This window comes from Perca fluviatilis, chromosome 6, assembly GCF_010015445.1.
Source record: "Perca fluviatilis chromosome 6, GENO_Pfluv_1.0, whole genome shotgun sequence".
Taxonomy (NCBI): Eukaryota; Metazoa; Chordata; class Actinopteri; order Perciformes; family Percidae; genus Perca; species Perca fluviatilis.
This window is the reverse complement of record NC_053117.1, coordinates 16,837,645-16,861,543: the sequence shown is the minus strand read 5'-3', so window position 1 is coordinate 16,861,543 and position 23,899 is coordinate 16,837,645. Positions and strand designations below refer to the sequence as shown.

The 23,899-nt window shown below is 43.4% G+C and overlaps 1 protein-coding gene across 11 annotated transcripts in view; it reads right to left on the bottom strand.

The window, feature by feature from the left end:
- The window catches only part of mef2cb (myocyte enhancer factor 2cb), a 70,374-nt gene that overhangs the window by 33,645 nt on the left and 12,830 nt on the right, over positions 1-23,899 (bottom strand). For all 11 annotated transcript variants that reach the window (XM_039802676.1, XM_039802674.1, XM_039802678.1 and 8 more), the window contains one exon: positions 4,349-4,563. In XM_039802676.1, coding sequence (XP_039658610.1) covers positions 4,349-4,402 — 54 coding nt within the window. In that variant the 5' untranslated portion in view covers positions 4,403-4,563. The remainder of the gene's footprint in view (positions 1-4,348; positions 4,564-23,899) is intronic.

Below are 23,899 nucleotides of genomic sequence, written 5' to 3'. Positions count from 1 at the left end.
TTAAGGCACATCGTTTTCACTTTCCACCAATTTTCACGAAAAAACACGAGCCAAATGAATTAAGCTGATTTTCAAACAGATTGTAGGTCCCTACACGTCTAATTGTTTTAGTGATTTCTGCTGCAGGAGGACCCTATTAACCCCAGTTTGTATTAAATGAAGTCTTCTTATGACAAGCACAGCTCAGAATTAGCTTCTAGTAGTAAAAAGGAAAGAGAAATATGAAGAGAAGATGTAAATGAGCTGCAGATTATGAGCCAGTCCCTCGGAGTAATTTTTTAAAAAGCCAGAGAAAAAAAGCAACACATTGTTAATGGCCAGTCTGCAGATTTTTACTCGTATTTTTGAATTGGGATCATTCATAAAATGTCACCATTTTGTAATATTCAAAATACACCCTGACATATAAACACTTTTATTTTGAAAAACATAACATGATGAGCACTATAGCGGACAAAGTCAATGAAACGAGGAGAAGCTAGACAAACCATCAAGACATTCTAGTGAGTGAAAAGTAGAGAGGTGAGGTGAGAGAGCAAAATGAACCATGTGAAGAACATGTGAATGAGAAAGAAATCAGGGCATATGTTGAGAAGGCAAAAGAGAATAAAAAATACAGCAGAGAGAAGGAAAGAGCTTAGTGAGCCCTTTTCAGGTGAGGTCTCCATGCGCTGAATGACATAGAGGAGTGCCACTCGCTGTAGTAAAAGAAGAAGATGGTAGAAGGTGGGAAACAGGGAATTAGAGGAGGGGTGCAGGGGTGAGGAGCTACCCTGTGGGCCTCATTATTTTCCTGCTGTTAATTTCACTCGCACATTTTCTCACCCCAGTGCTGTTGATTGGAGAGAAGAATGCATTTTCGTAGAAACAAAAAGACCCCCTATTTTAGCTGCAGCACTGCATTTAACATGGTGAGAAAGAAGAGAAGCGGCATATGCAGGAAGACATTAAAAAACATGTATTTTTTTATCTCTTCCAGCCAAGTATGTGTTAGTGTGACTATTGTTTGTGGGAGCTGGGAGATCCTGTTGTTTTACTTCCTGTCACTCATGACCTTATCCATGTTTAACCTTTGGCCCTGGGTCCCTTCCCCCTTGGAAACCACATGTCCCACACAAACACACCCACACACACACACACACACACACACACACACACACACAATTTTGCACAAACAAGTCATCCTAAATTAAGCCCACTGAATGTACTGGCTGGAGAGGTAACACTAATTAGAGCCAATTGCAGCAAATTAGTCGATCCCCAAGCCCGACTCCAGAGAGATAGATGCGTTTTAGATGTGTACATGTGTTTACAAGCGTGCATTTGTCTATGCTGTATTAACAAGAAACCAAATACACTATCTAAGTATGTGCCTGAGTGTATAATCTGCTAAGTCTCAAGTCTATGCCAGTGTGTGTGCGCTCACACACACACACACACACACACACACACACACACACACACACACACACACACTCACCTGTGCATGCATCTTGTAGGTGTGTGTGCACCTATCTGTGGGTGTATGTGTGTGCTAGCTGGGGCAAGAGAGTCTGCTCTCTGTGTGCAGCCCATGAGTTTATGGCACAGGGGGCTCTTTCATGTGCCCGAGGCTGGGAGAGGGTCTGAGTGGTCGGGGGGCTGGGAGCCAGGGCTAACACACTGCTGCCCACTGTCCAGAGCTCCGGGCAGCCAGTCAACGCCAGGGAGGCCTGGCCCTTCTGCCCCTGCTCTGGGGAAGTGTTTCGGGGCCTGGGGGTGGCAGCCCAAAGTGGCCGCCCAGAGAGAGCCAGGCCCTGTGCCCACCATGATACTGCTGCTGCAGGGAGGGCAAGTGTGGGCCCTGTAGGTGGCAAGGTAGCGTTGACAGCCACACAGAGTGATGCCTCTCCAAAGAGGACTGCATGTAGTGTGTATGTAGACATGTAACAATTCAGGGTTAATGTTATAATATTGCTATTTTGGAGTGAAACTGGAATTGTACCATATTCTATTTTATACAACTTTTTTTTTAAACAATCTATTTTATAAAACTTAAAATAACTATTACTATAGACTTTATATGTTTTACAAATCATACAACAATATAAATCTGTTGAACATCAAAGACCACAGAAGAGCTCTATAAAGGAGCTAAACTGTAAGCATAAAACAGTAGAAGTATGTGAAGAATGTCAGGTTGAAATCAACGCTATACAAATTCCTCTGGTGTTTATTTGGCATGGGCTCTGGGACATTTCCTCAAAAAGGAAGTGAAAATATGCAAAGCCAAAGCTTCCGTTTTTCTTTTCTTTTTTTTTTCTTTTAAGAAGAAAATTTAAGTTTCTGGATCTGTCTCTGTCTTGTGATGTCCGCCTCTATAAAATGTGGTGATGTCATTCATTTAGGCCGCAGGTTGAATGACACTGAATGGCATGCTCAGCGTGCGCGCAGTGTTTTCCACATGACTGCATGACATCATATCAGCAGGAATTTCGATTCGACTAAAACAAACAACTAAAAAAGTAATCTATCATATCAGAGATCAAAACAACAAAATCCAGTGACATATTGATTTTCCTTTCCCTGAACCCTTTCTCTCTCCTCGACTGTTCTTTCCTCCCTCTTCCTTTCTCTGTAAGTAAAGCCCGGATATCTCAGGCATCGATTCCCCTCAGGTGTCCTTCCTGCCTCCCTTTTTCCCTCCTTATCCGCAGGAGCCGGAGTGCCTGGTGCAACTGGCGTGCCCAGTCTAAGGTGGGATGAGAGAGAAGGGCTGAGATAACAGTAAGGAGGAAGTGTGGGTGCTGCAGCAACATGATAGCTTTAGTCCTCATCTGAAACTCTGTGACCTCCTCCTTGCTCTTGTCTCTGTCTCTTTGACTGCCTGTCTCTCTTTCAATAACACATACATAAATCCGTATGCAGAGCACATTGGTGCATACTGTCACACACTGTCGGTGTCCTGTTTATTAAATTTTTCTTCTTATGTATCTTTCTTACGTCTCTTCTTTTTGTGCGGGACCCTGTTTTCGAGATGAGCACGCTGTGTATCACAGAAAGTAACATCATGATTACCGGAAGTTTCTTCTTTATCTCAGGTACGCTCACAGCCTCACTCCCCTCTCACTATTTGTCTTGTTTACTTTCAATCACAGACATTGAGAACAGTCATGACAGGGGTCGCAATCTGCTTCAATTACTCCTGCATCGATTGTTTGAGCCTTTTTATGTCACTTTACTCTGGCTGCAAGTGAATGTGTTTGATAAAGCACACTGTGAGAAACTGTTGTGGGCTATTCTTGTGGATGTCAGGTGATAAAGACGAGGCAAAAGCGATGAAGTGGGTCTGTGTTCAGACAAGGTGTGTGTGCCTGCGTGCGTGTTTGACCTGTGATCCAGGGGCCACGTTAGCAGCGTATGGATCCAATTGGGCTGCCAGGAAGCTGACAAAGTGTCAGTGGTCAGTCGTGCCACAGGAAGTGATCAATTGTGGGCCTGGAGGGCAGTGAGAGAGCTCTGTCTCTATCTATTTCCTGCCACAGACTGTAGTGTCTGCTTGAATCTCGCTGTCCCCAATTTATTATGTCTCTCTCTCTCTCTCTCTCTCTCTCTCTCTCTCTCTCTCTCTCTCAAGTAATGCCAGCTGTTGTTAAAAAGTGTCTTGCAAGAATTCCATTGTTGCAAACAAGGTTTGGTATATGACCAGTATTTCTTTTTTTTCAAATGACTCTGGTTTAAAAATGTAGATATATATATAGAGGAAAGCTACAGCAGTCCTACTGTTACTGATTTAGCTCAATAAAAATACAATTTCAGTGTTTATATCCCAGACTCACTTCAGCGCGTCACTATAGACCATCCCATCTCTGTTTGGTTGTTTGTTTATGTTTTCTCCCACCCTGACTCTCCGGTGCTACCACCCTCTTCCTGGTAATATTCCACTGCCAGTGAGCTAAACTGGGTGGCATGGTGTGAGAGGTTGGGTGTGTGAAGGGTGCTACAGTTGTGTGTAGGCTGCAGCCCTCAGAGCAGGCAGTGATATGCAGAATAGTTTTTGAGAATTACAAATGTTCTCATGCAAATCCCTTTTTGGAAAACGCCTGGTGCTCTCACGCTGGTGTGTTAGATTGAGGGGGAAACAAACCTGCCATTATAACCCAATGGAACTCTTCCACCCAAAGCAATAACTGTGCTATCCCCGCTTACACTGCCGCCCAGTTCACATATTGCCCAGACTCCCAGAAGACGTTCATTGTTAAGGGCTATGTGGGGTGTAGGGTGTTTCTCCTTCCTCCATCCTCCACCCTCCACCCCTCCTCTCCCCCACCCTCATACTCATCCATCCTCCCATCCCCCAGGGACTTACCTGTCTGTTGCGTTCATCCATAATCCGCGTGATCTGAATCTTTTTCCTCCCCATCGTCCCCGTCTCTTTCTTTCTCTCCTCTTTCTAAAGAACTTTATGCTTTCTTTTCTCTCCTCTTTCTTCTGCTCTCTCTTCACTCTTCTGCTCTTCCTTTATCTGTCTTTTTTTCTGCTTTCTATTTGTTCCAATCAACTCAAAGACTCCAGCATCCGTACCTGCAAGAAAGAAACGGGGAGGGGGAGGAGAGGAGAGGATAAGCATTAAATGAAATGAAATATGGCAAAATACTGAGAGAAAAAATAATAAAAGTGGCATCATGGCAGCCACAAGGGAGGGTGAAGAAAGACAAAGAATCTGTCAACAATGTTGTGAGAACCGCTGTGTTTTTCACTGTCGATATCATGCAAATCAGTTTTTGCATTTTTTTTCCCAGGCACCGACTATGAGAGGAGACAGCGCTGTCAGGATCTTGCTTCGTTCACAGAGAGTTTGACAGTGTTTTGGAAGTGCCGCTAACTTAAACGCTCTAATCACCAACACTGTAACATTACCTCCAGACTGAGAAATACATTTTGTTTCTTCCCACGAACTGCACTGTATTGACAGTGGAACTGCCACACACAGCTTTTTCTACTCTATCTGCAGCTCTTCTCCAAAATGGCAGACATGAGGCGCAGGATAGAATACAGATGTAAAACCGAGCTCACTCTTGCCAGATTCTGGCAAAACAAAGCCCAAAAAACAAAAGAAGAAGGAAAGAACAAAACGTGCCAAGAGTGATCTTTTGAAACACGGAGAAAGGACGTTTCTTAGAGACAGAAATCAAACAAAATTCCGACATGAACTTAATCCATCTGGAGACATTGCATGTCAATGAGAGCATCAGAATAAATGCACTTGTGCGTTTGCTAGCGTGTGTACCCGTGTTCGAGGAGTGGAGGCCGGCAGCAGATGAGCTGGACAGCATGTGCGAAGAAAAGAGCTGCGCTCCAAAAAGTTTGCGTAAGTGAGTGACTGTGTGTCCGTGTGTGCCTGCATGGGTGTGTGTGTGTGTGTGTGTGTGTGTGTGTTCTTGTGTGAGCTTGGCTAAACCAGAGCTCCAGTGCATCTCTCCAGAGTGCTAAAGTAGGCCAACCCAATCTATCTCAGGGAGGAGCAGAAGAACTGTTGTTGTGTTTTCTTTTGACAGTAGAGGTGATAACGTCCCTCGTTATGCAAATGAGCATCCCATTATTTAAGCTCAGTGCAATGCAGGGGAGCTGTCAGCGGCGTCACATAAAAAAAAATAAAAAAAATAATCCTCCATCTACCCTGCCTTTTTTCTCTACTTTCCCCTTCTTCTCTCTTCTCTCCTTTCTGAACCAGATTTCCGGCACCTGGCAGCACAAGCATGATACATTGATGTGGAAGACGACACCGCTTCACCAAAAGACATGTCAGTCTCAGTCTCTCTCTCGATCACTCTCTCTTCTCTCACACACCCTTGCTCTTTTCCTCACTCTCTCATATTCTCTCCTTTGCACACTCCCGCACACATACATGTACACTCCCGCACACATACATGCACATTGTATTGCAATTCCTTTCCCCTTCTTTCTTTTTTTTGTTATCTTCCCCTAACCTGAATCCATGTATTTATTGAGTAACATGCATGAGAAAGCACAAGAAAGCTCTAAACCCCTGAGGTGAGCGCAGCACATTGCGATGCACTTGACCTCTTTGTGCTAGAGAGTAGGACATTGATAATGAAAGTGCGTAATAGGGACATCCAGGGATACTGTGTCTCTTGTAGTGACAGACGGAGGCCTGTAGCAGTACAGTACAAAACTGTAGATCTTTTTATGTGCAACAGAAAACACAGGCTGTGTACTAACTCCTTGGTTCTTTCAAAATCTCGGGGACATTAGTGTTTAGTTTAGTTAGGGCTGACACTATTGTGATGATGTGTGCCTTCGGAGTCAATATGCATAACACAGATTTAGTAAATATATTACATTTTTAAGGAATAACATCACATTGGTTATTGTGTATACTGTAAGATTCTCTGCCAAAAACCTCCATCACACAAAAAAGGAAAACAAAATGAGACAATACAACATGAACAATGATGAAATACATGACAAAAAAAACTTCCTGAGTTGATGGTTTAGAATACGCCCACCTATGGAAGAAATGAGATACAAACAAAAAACGCATCATTTGGCAGTTGGGACAACAGCTGGACTGCACCATCATAATAATAACTAAATAATCTAAAATAACTCTGTGGCAGCTCTGAAGAGGCTATCCAAAACATTTTAGCATTGCTCTGCGCAAACACACCCATCCATAGACAGAAAAACAAAGAGCTGCCCTCTGGAAGAAAACAAAGAAGGATGTTGTCAGACAAACTAGGATTACAAGCCAACACTAAGGCGCTTGGCACAAGACAGCCAGACAAGGATATCAATCAAGCCGGCGTACTTCAATCACAGGCTGACAGCATCCTCCCCTCCCAGTCTTTGTGCTCAACACTACTCAGAGGCGTTACCTCTGTGATCCCTGCCTCCTGGCCTCCACCTCCTCCTCGATCCTTCCACAGCCCACTGAGCAGAGCTGAACCTCTCAATGTCAACAACCGCTGGGGCAGCACCTTAGGCCTTACATAACATTGACGCTAAGACTAAGCCCGTGTCCTGGACATTTAATCCCTGCTTTTGGCTCCCAGCACCAGCCAACGCTCCCTGAGGTGAGGCTCTGCTGTCGCTTAGCCCCGTGTCGGCGCCTCCCCGCCTCAGCCACCCCCTCCTTCTTCATCCTATCTTCACTCTTGCCTCCTCTACCTCCTCCTACACAACGAGGCAAGTTCCCTCCGTCCCCACCCCCCCCACACACACCCGCCCCCGTCCCATATGAGTGCCAAGCAGCTTCTGGATAAGATGTGAATGCCCACCTCCTCATCGGGCTGCCTTCCCTCTCCTTCCCTTGTGGTGGATAGAGCATCAGTTAAATTAACAGATTACCACTGAATTATTCAATCCAATTTAGCATCATGATGCCAAGAAGGCGAAATGTAGGGAAATGCAAGAAACAAGCACTGCTTAGTGAACATGGTCAAGTGGCACAGGGCAATAATCCCAAGGAGAAATTTTTCGCAGGGGACTGACACTGACACCTCACCTCGAGAGGGCAGATAGGGTGAGAAAGAAACAAGACACACATAGCGAGACAGAAGAAAGAACTAACAAGCTTGTGCACATTAAGCCAATTTGCTAATCCCAAAGTAAGGCGTAGGGGAAGAGGGAATGAGCTGTGGAAAAAAGAAGAATACACAAGAGTTTCTTTATCTCCTCTGTGGAGTCTGACTAGTGGCACGCTTGCATTCACACTAGACCGGTAACTATAAGGAGGCTGGAGCGAGCGACTGCTAGGGTCAGAGGGCATGTTGGCACCAAGCAGACAGAATGGCAACGGTTGCTCCTCTGCTGGTTTTATACGCTGGGTCCAAACTCTCTGTGCTATGAGTTTGAGAGGTGACAGTGAAAGAGAAGTAGAGTAGAGAGAGGAAAACAGAGAAATTGGGAGAAGAGAGGGAAATGGAGTAAAACATAAAAAAGGATCTTTTGAACAGGCACCAGGCCTCTCCAGGGGGAGGGGAAGCTGTACCCACGACCCTCCCATCTGTTAAGCAGACGGACGGAGAGAGAGAGAGAGAGAGAGAGAGAGAGAGAGAGAGAGAGAGAGAGAGAGAGAAAGCGAGAGACAGGGGGATGAAGGTTGGGGAGGATGGGAGAGATGGAGAGGGAGCAGCGATTCAGCACATAGATCTAATGAGCATTCTCTCTCTCTCTCTGAGTCTCACAAGTGGAGCTGAGAGGACGATGAGAACATATACACTCAGTGCACCACAAGGCTTGATTCTAGGTCGCCTCTCTCCCAAGTGTTTAGTCACTAAAAACTAATATACAGCACATGGCGCTTTTTCACATTCTAATAGACGGTCTGTAGGGTGCTTGTTAATGTGCCTTTGTTATTGAGGACAGACACTGAAGACGACTTCTTTGAATCAAGGGGCAACAAAAGAGGAACTTTACCTTGACTCATGATCGGGACCAATTTGTCACTTTGAAAGACAGCTGTAGAGTTTTACTTGTGAATTAAGAGAATGTAGAAGCAATGAACATGAACCCTAGTTCCAAGAACACAAGTTTTGAGAATTGAATTGTGAGGAAATGTTCAAGTGAAACTGGCACTCCTGTAAACGTCCACAGCATGTGAAGAATTTTGCTGATGCCGATTTTCTAGAATCCTAATTCTACATGTTATAGCAAATTGGGGAAGGTGATTTATCATGACAGGATTGGCGATGTTTTTCCAAGAAACCCCACCTCCACAGTATAGCCTCGGCTCATGGTACATCTGCTACACATTTGGTAATAGCATGTGTCCTGAAAAAAAATAAAAAAATATATATATAACGCCAGTATCCCCTATCCTCCTAGGAAATGTGGTTGTGAGGATTTGAAATAACATATTACACTGCAGTAAGTAAACCTTTTAGGAGGTGTATGGTACATTAAATAAACGCTCTCTCTTTTTTAAATAAACTCCCATTTCCTTGAAGAGGAGGAGGAAAAAAAGCGCTTTAATATGGTTTTCCAAATACAATCTGAATGTCAGTACACACTCACAGTGCTCCATTTTTACATGAGCATTTCTGTCATTTTTTTCCTCGAGAACATTCACATTTTTTTTTTTCTTCAGATGTGTAGATTGTTGGAGGTTTCTCCTTTGTGTTTTTGATATAGCAATATATGTGCGTGCCGGTATAAATGTGGATGTGTTTGTGAGCGCATTTATGTGTGTTTGTGCCTTATTTGGAAATAGTGGTACACAGCACTTTATCTCCTGTCAGGATGGATGGAGATGTACCAGCAGAAATGAGAAGAGGGGAAGGATCAAGCAAAGGAGCGAGTCGATGGCCAGGCAGGATGGGAACAGAAAAAATGTGTATCAGGTCTCATTGTGCCTCTAATGTCATTACAGGCAGTGACTCCTCTATGTGGCACGCTGCACTCCCCATCTGTCAGAGCGAGATAGGCAGGGTGACGAATGGCTATCACTGCTACTTCCCTCAGCCCCCACCACCCCCACCCTAATGTCTATATCTTTTTTGAGGGAGAAGAGTGACCTAAACCTGGGCGGTAGCCCACGCGTAGGTGGGCCTCTATGGCTCCGAATCTCAGCAGATATTAGGGCTAATTTAACATGTTAGCGGCTAAGGAGATTAGCAACATGTACATCTGGGGATTAGAGTGATAGTGGTGGATCATCTTATAATGTGTTCATCTCTTTTTATTTTCCCAGTGAGCGCTCTAGCTAAACTTGAATTTGAGAGGCTGTAGTGTGTGTGTGTGTGTGTGTGTGTGTGTGTGTGTGTGTGTGTTCCTATATGTGTGTTGGAGGATATGTCTTCACCTGTCTCTCTCTATTAGCTCATGATTTAGTTGGATCATTAGCGAGACAGAGTCGATTTTACATGTATTCTATTTTCAATTTCTATGTGCCTTAGAACTGAGACACCTGTCTATTGAAGAGGAGGAAAGTGAGCCAACAGTCTGTGGTTGGCACAAGTTTTATACACTCTGTCAGGCACTCATAAGTGTGAATGACATTATGGAACAAATTATATTGTTATAAAGATGAGCTCTAAATTTATGGCCAACAACAGTTCAACCAATTTCTCAACTTAAAACTTTATACTTCAACTTTAAACTTAATTGATTTTCATACTAATGAGATGCTGACAGCTTCCTTTCTTATCCTTCAATCCAACAAGCTCTGCCCTGGGGTCTTGGAGGACAGAAAGACAGGAAGCACACACACACAACACACAACACACACACACACACACACACACACACACAAACACACACACACACAAACCCACACACACATATAGACAGCTCAGCGGAAGGATGTGACTTCAGCAAGCACAGACAATCAAAGGTGCCAAAGGTGCTTCCTTCCCTGAATCATTCTGTTCAGAAAGCAGAAATTGGGAGTCAAAATACAATCGGCAACAGCAGATGATGAGTGCAAATAAACAGAAGCAATACATATATGGCCACATTAAGCAGAAACGATATTTAGGTATCTCTAAGGCCTAAAGTATTTCATATTCAGAAAGCATATTGCTTCTCTTTATAAATCATGCCTATGTATAATTAAATTACACTTAACATAGAAACCTAAACTTTTTCAATAAGGCAAAAGAATATATTGTGAAAAACTGACTGGGAAACTGGGTTGAAAAATGAAAAGTATAAAAGGTAAATAAATATTCTGCCTAATTTTAAATATATTAACTTTTGAGTAAATGTAAGATATTGAACTTATGAGATTAAAATTATTTGCTAACAAAAGTATTTTCATACTTTTTGCTACCAATTAATTGAGCGCCATCGCTGAATCTTTCCAAAAACTAATACAGTGTATTCATTGACAAAGAATCTTTAAAATGCATAAGAAATAAATATACTAATATAAGAAAGATTATGCGACTCCATTTACTTCCCATGTAAAGGTATACTGTATGTAGATAAAGTATATTTGATATTTGATTGTGAATTCAAACAATTCAACAGCTTTATTAAATTTTGTTGTTCAACAGTTGAGTTTTTGTATATTCCCTCACTTAGCCTCTGTGGTACCTTGTTGTGTGCCCAAAAAGAATTATCTTTTTTCTACCAAAGGTTTATTTTTTACAGAAAAAAAGCATTGCCTATTTCATGTCCTATTGCTAATGTAAAACCCGTTCCGTTAAATTCTATATGATTAATTTAGCTATGCATTTTTAGATTTAGACATTTATTGTTAATAAAAATAAAGAGTTTTGACAACTGTAGGGTGATAGTATAAGGTAGTGATTAGCGGGTAGAAACAGAAGTAGAAGAGTACACAGCCCTGCCCTTCGTGTGGGCAGCTGCACGTCTCACTCAGCACCAGCAAACAGGGGCCTTGGGCCATCAGAGCCCCAATGGAGGCAGGTAGCCATCCTTCAGAGCCACTATGGAGACAGGTGAGAGCTGTCTTTCCATAGCCCATTGCTGACATCCCCAAGGACAAAATAACTTGACACAATGTGTCAACTCCCCTCTTTGAAAGGAGGCCAAGGGCTGTAAAGCTGCAGCTGCTGGGCCAAAGGCAGACGAGCAAGAGGGCACTCGTGAAAGCCAGGGCGAAGCTACACGGGCGGGGATATGGAGGAAGAGTAGCCGCTGTGGTTAAAAAGGCATTCCCTGTCAATTGTCAGCTGCTTTGTGTTGTGACAGTGGCAGCCATGAGTGATAAACAAATAAACTCAGAGGACCGCAATGACAAACTTACCACACACATGCCCTTGTGCCAAGCTGGAAAAAAATGGTATCCGAAAAAAAAGGAGAAGAGAAGAAAAAGCAGAAGCATAGGCGAGCCACAATTTGAAGAGGCCCCGGAAAGGCTGGAATGAATCACCATTTAGCGCATTCAGTCTTTCCATGGCATGAGCATAAGGAGGGGCAGTGGACGCATTCAAGTATAAAGTAGAGATAGAAAAGATGATAGAGAAAAAAAAAAAAAAAAAAAGAATCCACTTAATAGAGGTGACACAGTACAAGGTGGAAACGGAGTGTTGTACAGTCGGCGAGGAGGGTAAAAAAGTATGAGGTATTGATTATGGAAGTGGTGCAGATTGTGGTGATGCGCACATCTGATGTTTAAACGCAAATAACTTCACTTAAGTTTCACTTTGTCAACACCGCCACAATGTTTCACTTCTTCCTCGCTCTCTCTCTCTCTCTCTCTCTCTCTCTCTCTCTCTCTCTCTCTCTCTCTCTCTCTCTCTCTCTCTCTCTCTTTCCAGTCATTGTAATGTCATTTACAAAGCTCTGCCACAGGTCATGTTTTCCAGCGAGTGGAAAACCACCGCCTCAATTCACATGTTGCCCCGTGTGCCACAGGCCCCAGGTGTAACCAACTGCTGACCCTGAAGGGACGGGAACAGAAAATGAACACACACGCGCGTACGTGAATGATCACACAAGTGCGCATCAAGGTGCACATTCCCTGCTTCTCTAGTATGTTCATACAACAAGGGCAAAAAAAATAAAAAAAAATAACACTGTAATGAACAATGAATCAATGCAGTGAAACTGCAGTATAAAACCCAGCCCCCACAGGAACAGCCGGGAGTCATGTCACTAAGAACACAAAAGCACTGACATATTCACCCAATTATGTTCCCTGCCGAGTATGACAATGTCTCAGGATGTTAGCAATGTTCTCCATGGTGGTGGAAAGGGCAGATAGTGTGTGTGTGTGTGTGTGTGTGTGTTTGTGTCAGAGGTCTGAAAGCGAGGCTAAGAGCTCGTTGCTGCACGGGCCATGCTTACTTATGTTCAAGTACGGCGAACTTGCCAGTAGTCGTGTGGCCCCCGCTCCTCCTCCAGCCCACACTGTATCAACACCAGACATCATGGTTAAGACGATGTGCTGATGATTTCATCACACCCCCATCCCCTACTCTTTCTCTTTGCCACAGCATTCTAATCACCCTAATTAAAAGCTTTGTTCATTTAGAAATCTCTGATGACAATTTGTTTCACTCTACCCTACAGCAGTGGTGGCTGTGAAGAGAGGAGAATTAAATTTGATCTTCTGACAGCAATTATTAAATGCTCCCTCCTGGCCTCAATTAAGGGCCGCAGGCTAATGCTAACATGGCTAACCCTCATGCAACCACGAGGTACCGGTGCACTTCTTTTTTCTTCACCAGCTTGGCCCTTTTCAGCATGTAGGTGTGTGTGCATCTATCTGTGTGTGTCTATCAACTTGGTGGTTATGGAAATGCACGCTTGATTATGGGTCATTATCTGTTTGTGCATACTTGCTGATGGAAAGAGGTAAATAAAATGATTTCCCTTTTTTGGCCGTTTGTTGTAACTGTTGTCAGCATGTATGGACGATCTACAGGGAAGTTGTGTAATTTACTACTTTTCCTTGTCTCGCTTCATCAGCAAATGTGGATGCCATAATGAAACTATTATGTGATGTGATTATTTTTGAAGTTTCGGCCGTGACAAGCAAATGCCGAAGCTGCTGGTGATCTCTACTTGTCTACTGTGAAGTTCAGTGTGCTGAGGGCCTCAACTTGTATACATTAAATCATTAAAAAAGACACTTCACTCGGCATTGCACTGGCCACACGTAAAGAAATAACCTTTAAAAAGCAAGGGAACTAAAAATTACAGTTAACACTCTAAAGAACTCTGCCTCTCCCTGTAGTTGTGACACTCCAACAGCATTATGTGTCATGGTCGCAGCCTTGCTGAGCTGAAGTGAGAGCCACAGCACTGCTTGGAGTCCATGCACAGCGTGTGGATAATTTGCAGAGAAGTAGAAGGTTGCACACTTCAACAAGGATGTCCTTCATAGATTCGACCTTCTGTTTTTTTTTTTTTTTTTTTTTTCTTCCTCCGGTCCCTGTGCTCTGCTAGGAAACCGAGTAACCTAGATCGTAGCGTAGGGAGAGAGAGGGATTGTGACAGAGAAAGAGAGAGACAGAAAAGAGAGACAGAGGTAGAGAGAGAGAGAGCAAAAGAAGCAGTAGAACAGATTATAGGGAGACAGAGTCAGAATATGACACCCCACCACCCCACCCAACACTTAAAAAGATAAAAAAAAAAAAACTCTACTAGGATGATGTCAGGTTCACTCCTCTTTTTTTCTGGTTACCACAAGCTGATTGTGCTGATTATTGGTGAGCGTTGTTTTCCTGTTGACGCTGCGCATCATTAAACAGAGATTGTTCCACTGTTAGTGTTTGTTTAAACAAGGCTGGTATAATGTTTCCAGGCACTGTCTCTTCACCACAAACACACACACACACAATGTAAACTTGAGACTCAAGTTGTATGGGTTGCATATATAATTTATGTTACTCCTGCGCTTTGTTAAAAAAACAAATATATATATATATATATATATATATATATATATATATATATATTAAAAACATCTCCAATATTTAAAATGACATAACATATACAAGGGTCATCAGACCCTTGTATATGTGATGATGAATCTTTTTCAGCATGTACTGTAAGCTGAACTGCTCTCAGAGTGCTTAACAGTTCCCAGAGGAGAGCTGGTGGTGGTGGTGGGGAGGGGGGGGGGGGTGGTGCATGAGGATAAAGGTTGTATGGAGTGTGGAGGGTGTGTGGCGGCATACGGTACCTACAGATCAGCCTCTGTTTAGGGGAGTGGCCCCACCAAGGCCAGAGCTGGGCCAGACCCAGTCCAAGCCTCTCATTAGTCATCGGCTGGGTGCCACGCTCCTTTTTGGAGTGGTTAAGGGGGAACCGGCGAGGGTCTGGCAGTTCCACTATACTCCACTCCCAGCACCATCACAACCCGACCTCATCAAAGCGAGCGCTCGTAATTTGTCACAGAAAGCAGCCAATTAACATATGTTAAGGGAGGAGGGACGAAGTGAAAAAGGGAGGAGAGGAGAGGAGGGGAGGGCGAGTGAAAAAAGATAGCGTATGATTAAAGAGTCTGCACAGCTGCACAAAATCAAGATGGCAAAGAGAGGTTTGAAGGAGACCTCAGACCTAGTAATCTGATAAAGCTTACTGTTACTTAACCCCCATAAGCAAGGGAGAGAGGGAGAAGGAGAGAGGGGGAGAATGAAATAATAGAGACAAACAAATATTGAATTACTGCTGTGAAGCTACATGCTTTGGCAGGGTGCCTCTGCTCTCAATATGTGGCTATACAGTGAAGGCCACTGTATCACACGGAGATGACCCGCTTGCCAAAGCACTACTGCTGTTTGACCACGCTCTATTTTTAGCCCATTGCTCAAAATTGGGCTTAACATAGTTCACAGCTATGCTAAAATCTACTTTTTTCACTCGAAAATTTGAATGCCTGGTGCACCACAGCAATTTAGCTCCTTTCTCATGAAACAAAAAGGTGTTTTTTTTTCGTTTTTCATTTATTTTTTTGCCACAAAGTCTCAGACAAGTTGCTTACATTCTGACTTGTTTGTTTGCTTTCAAATTCTTGTTCCTCATGGTTGGTTTTTAACATGCTGTGTGGTTATTTATGCATGTGTGCACGCCTGTGTGCGAATGTGTGTCTGCGCGCGTGTGTGCATTTATATGTCTGTTATTGTCGTTGATGTTGTTGTTGTAGGAACATCTTGTGAAGTGAGTTGTGTGATATTTTGCCTTGTTGTTGGATATGGTGGCAGGCTGAATGCATTAGCAGTGCACGCCGATGCCATTCTGTGTTCTATCGTCTCTCAGCCACCTCTGCCTTGTCTCTCTACTGCGACTGATCACACGGGCTGACAAGCAAGTTTGGGTCTTCGTCTGCCGCGCCAGCCTTCGCTACGTGGGCTCTGTCTCTTTCAGCGAGAAAAAAATAAGAGAGGCGGGGAGGAAGCTTTAAACAAATTTCAGTGATTTTGGATTTGTACATCAAGTCATGGGGAAATCCCCCCAAACAAAAAGGCAGCAAACTTGAACAATTCTGTATTCCTAATACAGTTATGATGAAAAATAAACGTTATTATTATTAAATGAATTAAACGTTGTTTTGACTGAAATCAGAGATGAAAATAGACAGTAAAACCACAAATTGCCGGCAGAAAAGCATACCCTACACACTATATATAAATCATGACCGTTTCATTTTTCCTCCTCTTCCTCTCCATTGCACTCTTATCCTTGCCATCAATGCATCAATCGTTATTTATTTATTTTTCCTATTTGGGAAGTAAAGGGCCAGAGTGGAGGAGCGGAGGAGTGAAGGAGTGGGGGATGGAGGGATGGCGGACAGAGGGCTGTGAGTTGTGTTTGGTTCACAAGGCTCGCTGCTTGGTCGAATTTTTCTCTTCTCCTCCGTGTTGCGAGCTGGTGGTTCAGTGAAGGACCTGGCTGCCTGGAGTTCCCCCCCTCCACTCAAATCCCTCTGCTGCGCGCACAGCTGCACCGTTCACATAACCTCGCCTGCCCCCTCCTACTCCCCCCCCCCCCAGCTAATGATAGCAGAGCACGTCCCCTCCACAAGGCAACAGCTTTTTCCACTTCATGTGCATACACACAAACTTGGCGCGCGCGCACACAAGATCATCAGACACGCGCAGACTAGCGGGCACAACATATCCCCTTTCCTTCTCTTGGTTCCTTCCCTTCATTTTTTCTCATATCATTCAATTTCTTCCCCTTCTCTTCACCCTGAGAAAAAAATCCCCTGGCCCTATGACCCAAGGAAGGCCTGAGAACGTCACCCCCCTCCCCTTCCACCCCTTCAACTCCAAACTCCCTGTTTTTCTCCCTCTATACAACCCTGCACAGCAAGTGACCTGCATCACAGCTGTGTGTGGGAATTTACATGGGTGGGTGTGTTTGTGAGAGGGTTGAGTGTGTGAATGTATGTATTTGCACATACCTGCGCATGTCAATGTTCACACCGCTTATGCGCCATGTACATTGCTGTGTTACTGCATGTGTTATACTTGATGTGCATATTTCTGGTGTGTGTGTGTGGTGTGTGTGTGTGTGTATGTAAGCAGAGGAGGGGGGTGAGGGCAGCTCTGGGCTTCTGCTGCACCTACTGTGCATTATCCCAAATAAACAACTCATTACACTTGTACTTAACCAAGGGGGAGCTGGCGAGCAGTGGAAGCTAATCCCCGTTATCGTTTCCTAGCGTTTCTCTTCCGATTAGGGTACAGGGAAGAGGAGCGCAAGAAGGTAGGCTGCTCAGTGCAGGAGGCGGAAGAGTGAGGAGGAGGCGAGAGGGAGAGAGAGAAGAAAGAAAAGCATTTGAGTCAACTTCCCACAAGTGCCTTTCTTACTTATAGTATCCCTTCTCACTCTATCTTTCTCTCTCCCTCTCCCGCTACCCTCTTGCCTTCTCTCTTTTCTTTTCCCTGTGGATTTTGCACTGCTCTTCCTTGTTTTCGACCATCTCTCAGAACTGGGTCATCGACAGACTGTGCGGCAGCATTTTGAAGAACATGGGAGGGAAAAAAAGCGTGTTCTTTCTATGAGAACAATCCAAGGCTTCTTTAACAAGTAGCCCGCTTATCAAATTAAGCTGTCAAAAGCACATTAATAACAGGCAGCACAATTCCCTTCACAGGGAAAGAGGGAAAAAAGCACGTTAAAAAAAAGGAATAATTTATCTTTCGCCGTGTAAAGAGACAGTCCACCAAGGGCAGTAAAGCTTTTCGAAGATTTCTCCCTCTCTCTTGTCTCTTTTTTTCTGTCTCATTCGTAATATGATTATTGGGCCCCCTGTTATGAGGGGCCAAGATGTAGAGTGCCACTCTATTAGAGGGTGAACAATATTGTAGGCTAGGATGCAGCAGGGATGATGCTCATGTTTAATGGAATTACAGGCTTAACATGTCCTGTTTTTCCACTTTCTACTAGACAGACTCCACTTGTGCTGGATGACAGTTAAACAGATAAAAGAGCATCTCAGGGTGATAATGTAGATTCAAGACCAAATAATTAGATGGTTCAATGAAAGAATATGATGCCCAGTAAAGGATAAGAAGAATAAACAACAGGACTGTTATCCGCCCACATAATTGAGCTATTAAACATGAGTTTGACCCTGGATGATCTGAACCTTTTCATAAATAAATAAGATGGTGTAGCATAAACTATAGGCTATTATAAGCCAATTCTACCCTTTAACATCATTGTCAGTAAAGCAATAGTTTATTCGCATTTCTTTTTTTTATTTTTTATTGAGCGCTCCATCATTCCTAAACACTGATTATACCCTCAAAAATGTGGAGCCGGATCATTCCGTTAGAAAGTGAGAGCAGATTGGGAGGGAAACACTGTACATTGACGCAAAGAGTGAAAGCTAACACTCACAGTGCTGTTCACATGGCATATGCCTGAGACGCAGAAAGGAAATTAACAAGATAGCTTGGCATACAGATGGCAGAGAAAACCACCCTATGACCTTACTCTCGTACAGAGTGTAAAAAAAAAAAACACACTTCTCATTTTGAAGACATTCTATTGTGTTGCCATATTGACACTCCTCTTAAAGCCTGATACTGTATTAAGTATTTAAGTAAGAGAAATTAACTTGTAGTTTTTTTTTAATCCGCACTTTACAAAATCCAACAGTGTCAGCTAGGCTGCTCATGCTGAACTGCAAGCCCTTTTGTGTTTTTCTCCAGAGACTGATTTTTCTCACACCCTCAATTTGAGTCCCTTCCTGTTTGCTGGGCCCCTAGGGGACTGTTCTGCTGTAGTCCGGAGTGGGCTGGCGGTGGATGGATGTGACGTCGAGGCACTGGGACTCTGCCGGAGGGAGGCTAGAGCCACGACAGGTATCCCCCGCACTTCCTCAGCTATTTATAAAACCATGAGTCCAGTACAGGGCCAAAAATAAGACGGAGGGCCATTTTTATCCCGAATAATAAAGGCGGCTCGCTCCTTTACTCGCACACTTAAATGCTCACACACAAACACACGCACAAGGCGAGTAAAAATATCCAACAACACTGTACAAGCATTAACAACCGATACTAACAAAGTGAAAAACTCCTCACTAGACAATGAAACCATCTCTGTCCTCCTGTGCTCAAATGTGAACACACACACACACACACACACACACACACACAAGACAAAAGTCAATAGCAAGGCTGAGCTATTTCTGTAGAGAGCACTATTTAGGAAGTGTGGGCCGGGTGCCAGTATTCTCCTCAGTATCGTCTGGGCGTCATTGCACTGCTGCTGTTATACAAACTCACCTCTTTCCTCTCTCACCCGCTCCTCAACCTTTCCACCCAACCCCTTGCTCCATTGTCAGTGTTTTTTTGTTTTCTTTTTTTTTTTTTTTTTTTTTTTTTTTTTTTTTTTTTTTTTTTTTTTCTTCTCTCTCTCTCTCTCTCTCTCTCTCTCTCTCTCTCTCTCTCTCTCTTTCTCTCTCTCTCTCTCTCTCTCTCTCTGTCTCTCTTTCTCCCCTTCTGTGTGTGTTTCACTTATACACACACAAGGTTATTTGTTTTTCCACTGGGTCGAACCACAGTGCCAGGTGAAAGCATCTATTGGCCGGATAAAGAGAGTGGCTGGTGTGAGATCACAAGGCCCCACTCTGCCCAGCAAACCTTGAAGTGAAGCGCCGGGCTGGAGTTTCAAACAAAGTGCCCCCTCATTCATTATACATGCAACTGCACTGAAAATCTCCTTCCGCAACACCATCTCATCTCTTCTCCTCTCTCTCTCTCTCTCTCTCTCTCTCTCTCTCTCTCTCTCTTTCTCTCACCGCCTCTCTCTTTCCCTCTATCTTCCTCCCTCTCTCCTCACATCGTCCCTCTCCTTTTTTTTCAGACAGCGCATCCATAAAGTATGAATAAAATTAATGACATCACGAGCTGCACTTTGGAAGAGCCACTGTAGGAAAAAGCCATACATCACGGGGCAGAAGGAGCTGGGACGGAGAAAAAAAAGTAGAAAAAAGAATTGACATAGAGAGAAAAGGGTGTGTGTGTGTGGGGGCTGCTTCACCCTTCTCCACCCTCAGGGCACTTTGTATTGCTGTATGCCATTGTGTGTTATTAACTTTCATTTCAGATAAACTTTAGCTGAAAGTTTGAGCACAATTCATTTTTTTCCTTCTTTTTCAAATTTCTACATGTAGCAGCACCACCGCTTTTCTTTCACTACATTTCTTTGTCCTGCTTTCTCCTGACTTTTTTTTTTTGGTCAGCAGAGTAATGTAAGTGCTCGAAACAGTCCTGTGCTGCGCATTCTTGTACAGGCTGGCCTTTGGTGTGGGAATGGCACAGATGACAGTGGAAAGGAACACTGGTGTGGACTTTGGCAGGACACTGCCTGGTTAAGCTGCGTGCTGTGCAGAGGAGAGAGAGCACTGAGCGTGGATTCTTATAGAGCTGTTTCTCGACTTAGACGGTGTTAACAGCATTTTCAACAGCACGGTCCCCTTGGAGTTGAACCTCCTGATGTTACAGACTTTGCCCAGATATCTGAGACTCTAAAGTGAAAAATAAGCATCGCATTTAGGACTGTAATATTCTTTCTTAGCGCAGAAAAAAAGAGATAGATTTATCAATCGCGCTGCCTATTAGTGTCAATTTAGTGTGACTCCGTTTCATTACAGGAGCGATATCAAACAACAGCCTGACTGGGTAAAATTTGACTCCTTCTTCTTCTGAATCTAGTGTGAACACAAAATCTGCTAAAAATACGCAAGAGCAATGTGAAGCTCTGCTGTAGCGTGGATGGGGAGCAGCGGCAGTGGCGGCAGCGGCAGTGGCGGCAGCGGCACAGATTGTGGGAGCCGAGTGAGCAGTGGTTTGAGATGGATGTGAGCTTGTGTGAGACCAAGGCACAGAGCTACCTCTGTGCGTCTCACTGGACTATGTTGCAGAATGACTCGGCTATGTTGCAATTCTGACAAAGATAAATTACAGCCACTGGAAAACATTTCTAGATATTTTTTTTCTCACTCTCTCCCCCCTTCACCACACCTCTTTTTTTTTTTTTTGGCATTGGGTGTAGTCCAAATGCCACACCAAAGGGAGATGGTAAAGGGGTCTCTCTCTGAAAATATATTAGGGGGTAAGAAGTTGCCCCTCACCGTTCACAGGTCAGGTACTGTGTTTTATGATGGAACATGGTTTCTGTCGCCAGATGTATGCACATGGACAGCAAACACTTCTCCCTCAAACTAACACCTAAAACTCACTAAAAGAAGATTTAGGCTACCACATGTGTTTCGAGCAGGTATTACGGATATACACTGTATGTGGTATTACAGACTAGGCTGCCTGGATTCTGTCTGTTACACTGATACTGAATAAAGATTAAAAATCACACAGGAAGGCAACTAAAGTAAGTGTCTGGTGGGGAAGGTAATGAACTCATTTATAAATGATAATAATTTAACTCGCATTTTCAGATTGAAGTCTTGAAGCTGAGGCATTCGGCCTGATCTGAACCATCCAATGTTTAGACAAAGAAATCCAACCTCTGCTCTACTCTAAATGTTTCTCTTTGTCTTATCATTCAAAGTCCTCTGCTCCCTGCACTCCTTCTGCCTTCCCGCCTCCCAGGACTCTCTCCCTGTCCAAATATTTCAGGGAGCAGGCCTCAAGTATGGTGAGGTGTTTCGGGTGTCTCTTTAGGTGGGCTGCAGCTGACGATATGATTGTGTGGTCAGTACGACTAAGCAAAGACCACCCAGCAGGCAGCTGCTGCCATAATGACCAACAGGCCGTGCAGGAAACAGGAAACAGGAAGAAGAAGGCAGGACATCCTGTTCATCTAGATCAGCGTGTTTGGCATGACATCACGAAAGCATCATTCTTTAATGAAGGATACCTGATCAGAGGCCGAATATTCTGTCGCTCTGCTCTTTAGTGAGCTCTTAAGCTCAAATAGCCTGCATTTCTATCTGTTTTCTCTCTCCGTGTGTGTCTTTCGCTGTCTTTCTGTGCATCTGTCTTCTCAGTTTGCCTTTTCAGCCCTCACACTGACACTGTTTTCCAGACTGCTCCATCATCCCAGACATCAAACCCTACCCTCTTCAGTGTGAGAATAAAGGAGGAAAAGAAATACACGCATTTTCATTTGAATATACACCAGCGACAACCTCACAAAACTCAGACGAAAAAAAAACAAAAAAAGCACAAACATTTCAACGCGCAAACAGACCGAGACAAGACACAAACTTGTGCGCGCAAGCGCGCACACACACACACACACACACACACACACACACACACACACACACACACTCACGCACACACACACCTCCCAGACACACAGCACATACTGACAGACAAACACACAAAGAAATAGCAAACACAAAGCACAGCACAGCCAGAAGTCTCCTTTTTGCAGAAATATTCTAAAGTGTGTTTTACAATACAATTAAACATCAAAGGCTGATATATTCCTCTGTGATCTTTAACACCCCAGTGAACAAACCCCATACACCCCTATCCACTTACAGCATACAGAGAAAGTTGCTGAACGTCACCGCTAATTACTAGATAGAGACAGAAGACTTAGCATCATTATGCAAAAACCAGGACATATTCAAATATATGCATTCAATCCACCATAAACCATTCAAGGACTGTGTTATTTACTTTAGATTATTATTTTTTTTTTTTTAAAGTTTTATAAGTAACAGTGCTCGTAAGGCAAAGAAACATTTGGGTAAACATTTCTAACATGCACAGCAGTTAGAACAAAGAAAGGGAGATCTGTTCAAAATGAGTAAATAAACACATGGTAAGATCGAGCCCTATACGCTTTTCATTACTGCTATAAAAATATAAGAAAACCAAGGAGACACTTTTCCTCCCGTGTAGCAAAAGGGAACACCTGCCTTGTACAACAAACAAGAATACAACAAGCCCTTGAGTTATTATAAAACTTAAGTATTTTCATCTGCTTATAAACAGGCAAGAAAAAAATGTTATTCTAAGCAAACAGCTTAACATTTCTGCACTATTTGTGTAAGATAGATTGACTAAAAAGAGAGGTTAGAGGAGAGCCAAAATATGCTGCGTTATTTACAGGATATACAGGGATGTCTCTTGACAGATTAAGATATGATATGCTCCTTCTATATGAAGTAAATATGATTCTCTACAATTGACTCTTATATTACCTTCTTATTTGAGCCAAAGGGCATGAAGTCCAATTACAGTCCTTCAATATCTACCTGCAGATCTTGCCAACCTGCAATCTGCAAATGAGGGTTTTACTGACGTTTAACTGAGCAAACTCTCCAAACCCCTTCCAAAATATTTGAAACCATTAGTGAAGAAAAAAAAACATTAAAGCATAGCAATAGGGGCCATTAAATTATTTGCTTAAACATAAATGCTTCTGATGTTTTCATTAAGAAAAATGTTTTCATAGAAGGAGGGAATCTTGTGTGTGCCTTCTGTACAGTATTAAATGTATACTTTACTCCTTAAAAAAAAAATGGTGCAGGCTTGATGGCACTGATTTTACATAACTTATTAATGGGTATTATATTAGACATTTATGATTAAAGATATAAGCATCAGCCCATCCTATGCTGACTTTGTCTGAGCACTTTTTAAACACATGGCAAAACCCTGACCAAGGCACACACAGTGTCCCTTCCCTTCACTTAACTAAAGCTCTACTGAGCCCCTGGTGTACAAAGTGCCCTGACAATCGGCTCAATGCTCTGGCCAATCACAGGGACACGTGATCTTCTAATCCCTCTCTGTGTGAAGTGGTAAGAGTTTGTTGTCAATGTTGGTTTTGCCCAAAATCCCAAATGATTTGTCAAGAGGGAGAGGTCTTAAGAGAATAAGAGAAACAAAAGCAGCGCAGGCCAGATAGTGTGGGTGTCGCTGTGTGTGTGTGTGTGTGTGTGTGTTTGTGTGTGTGTAACAGAAAGAGAAAGAGAGAAAGGAGACAGACCATGCTTTTGCATTGGCATTTGTGAGAGTTTGTGTGCAACTGCATACATGCG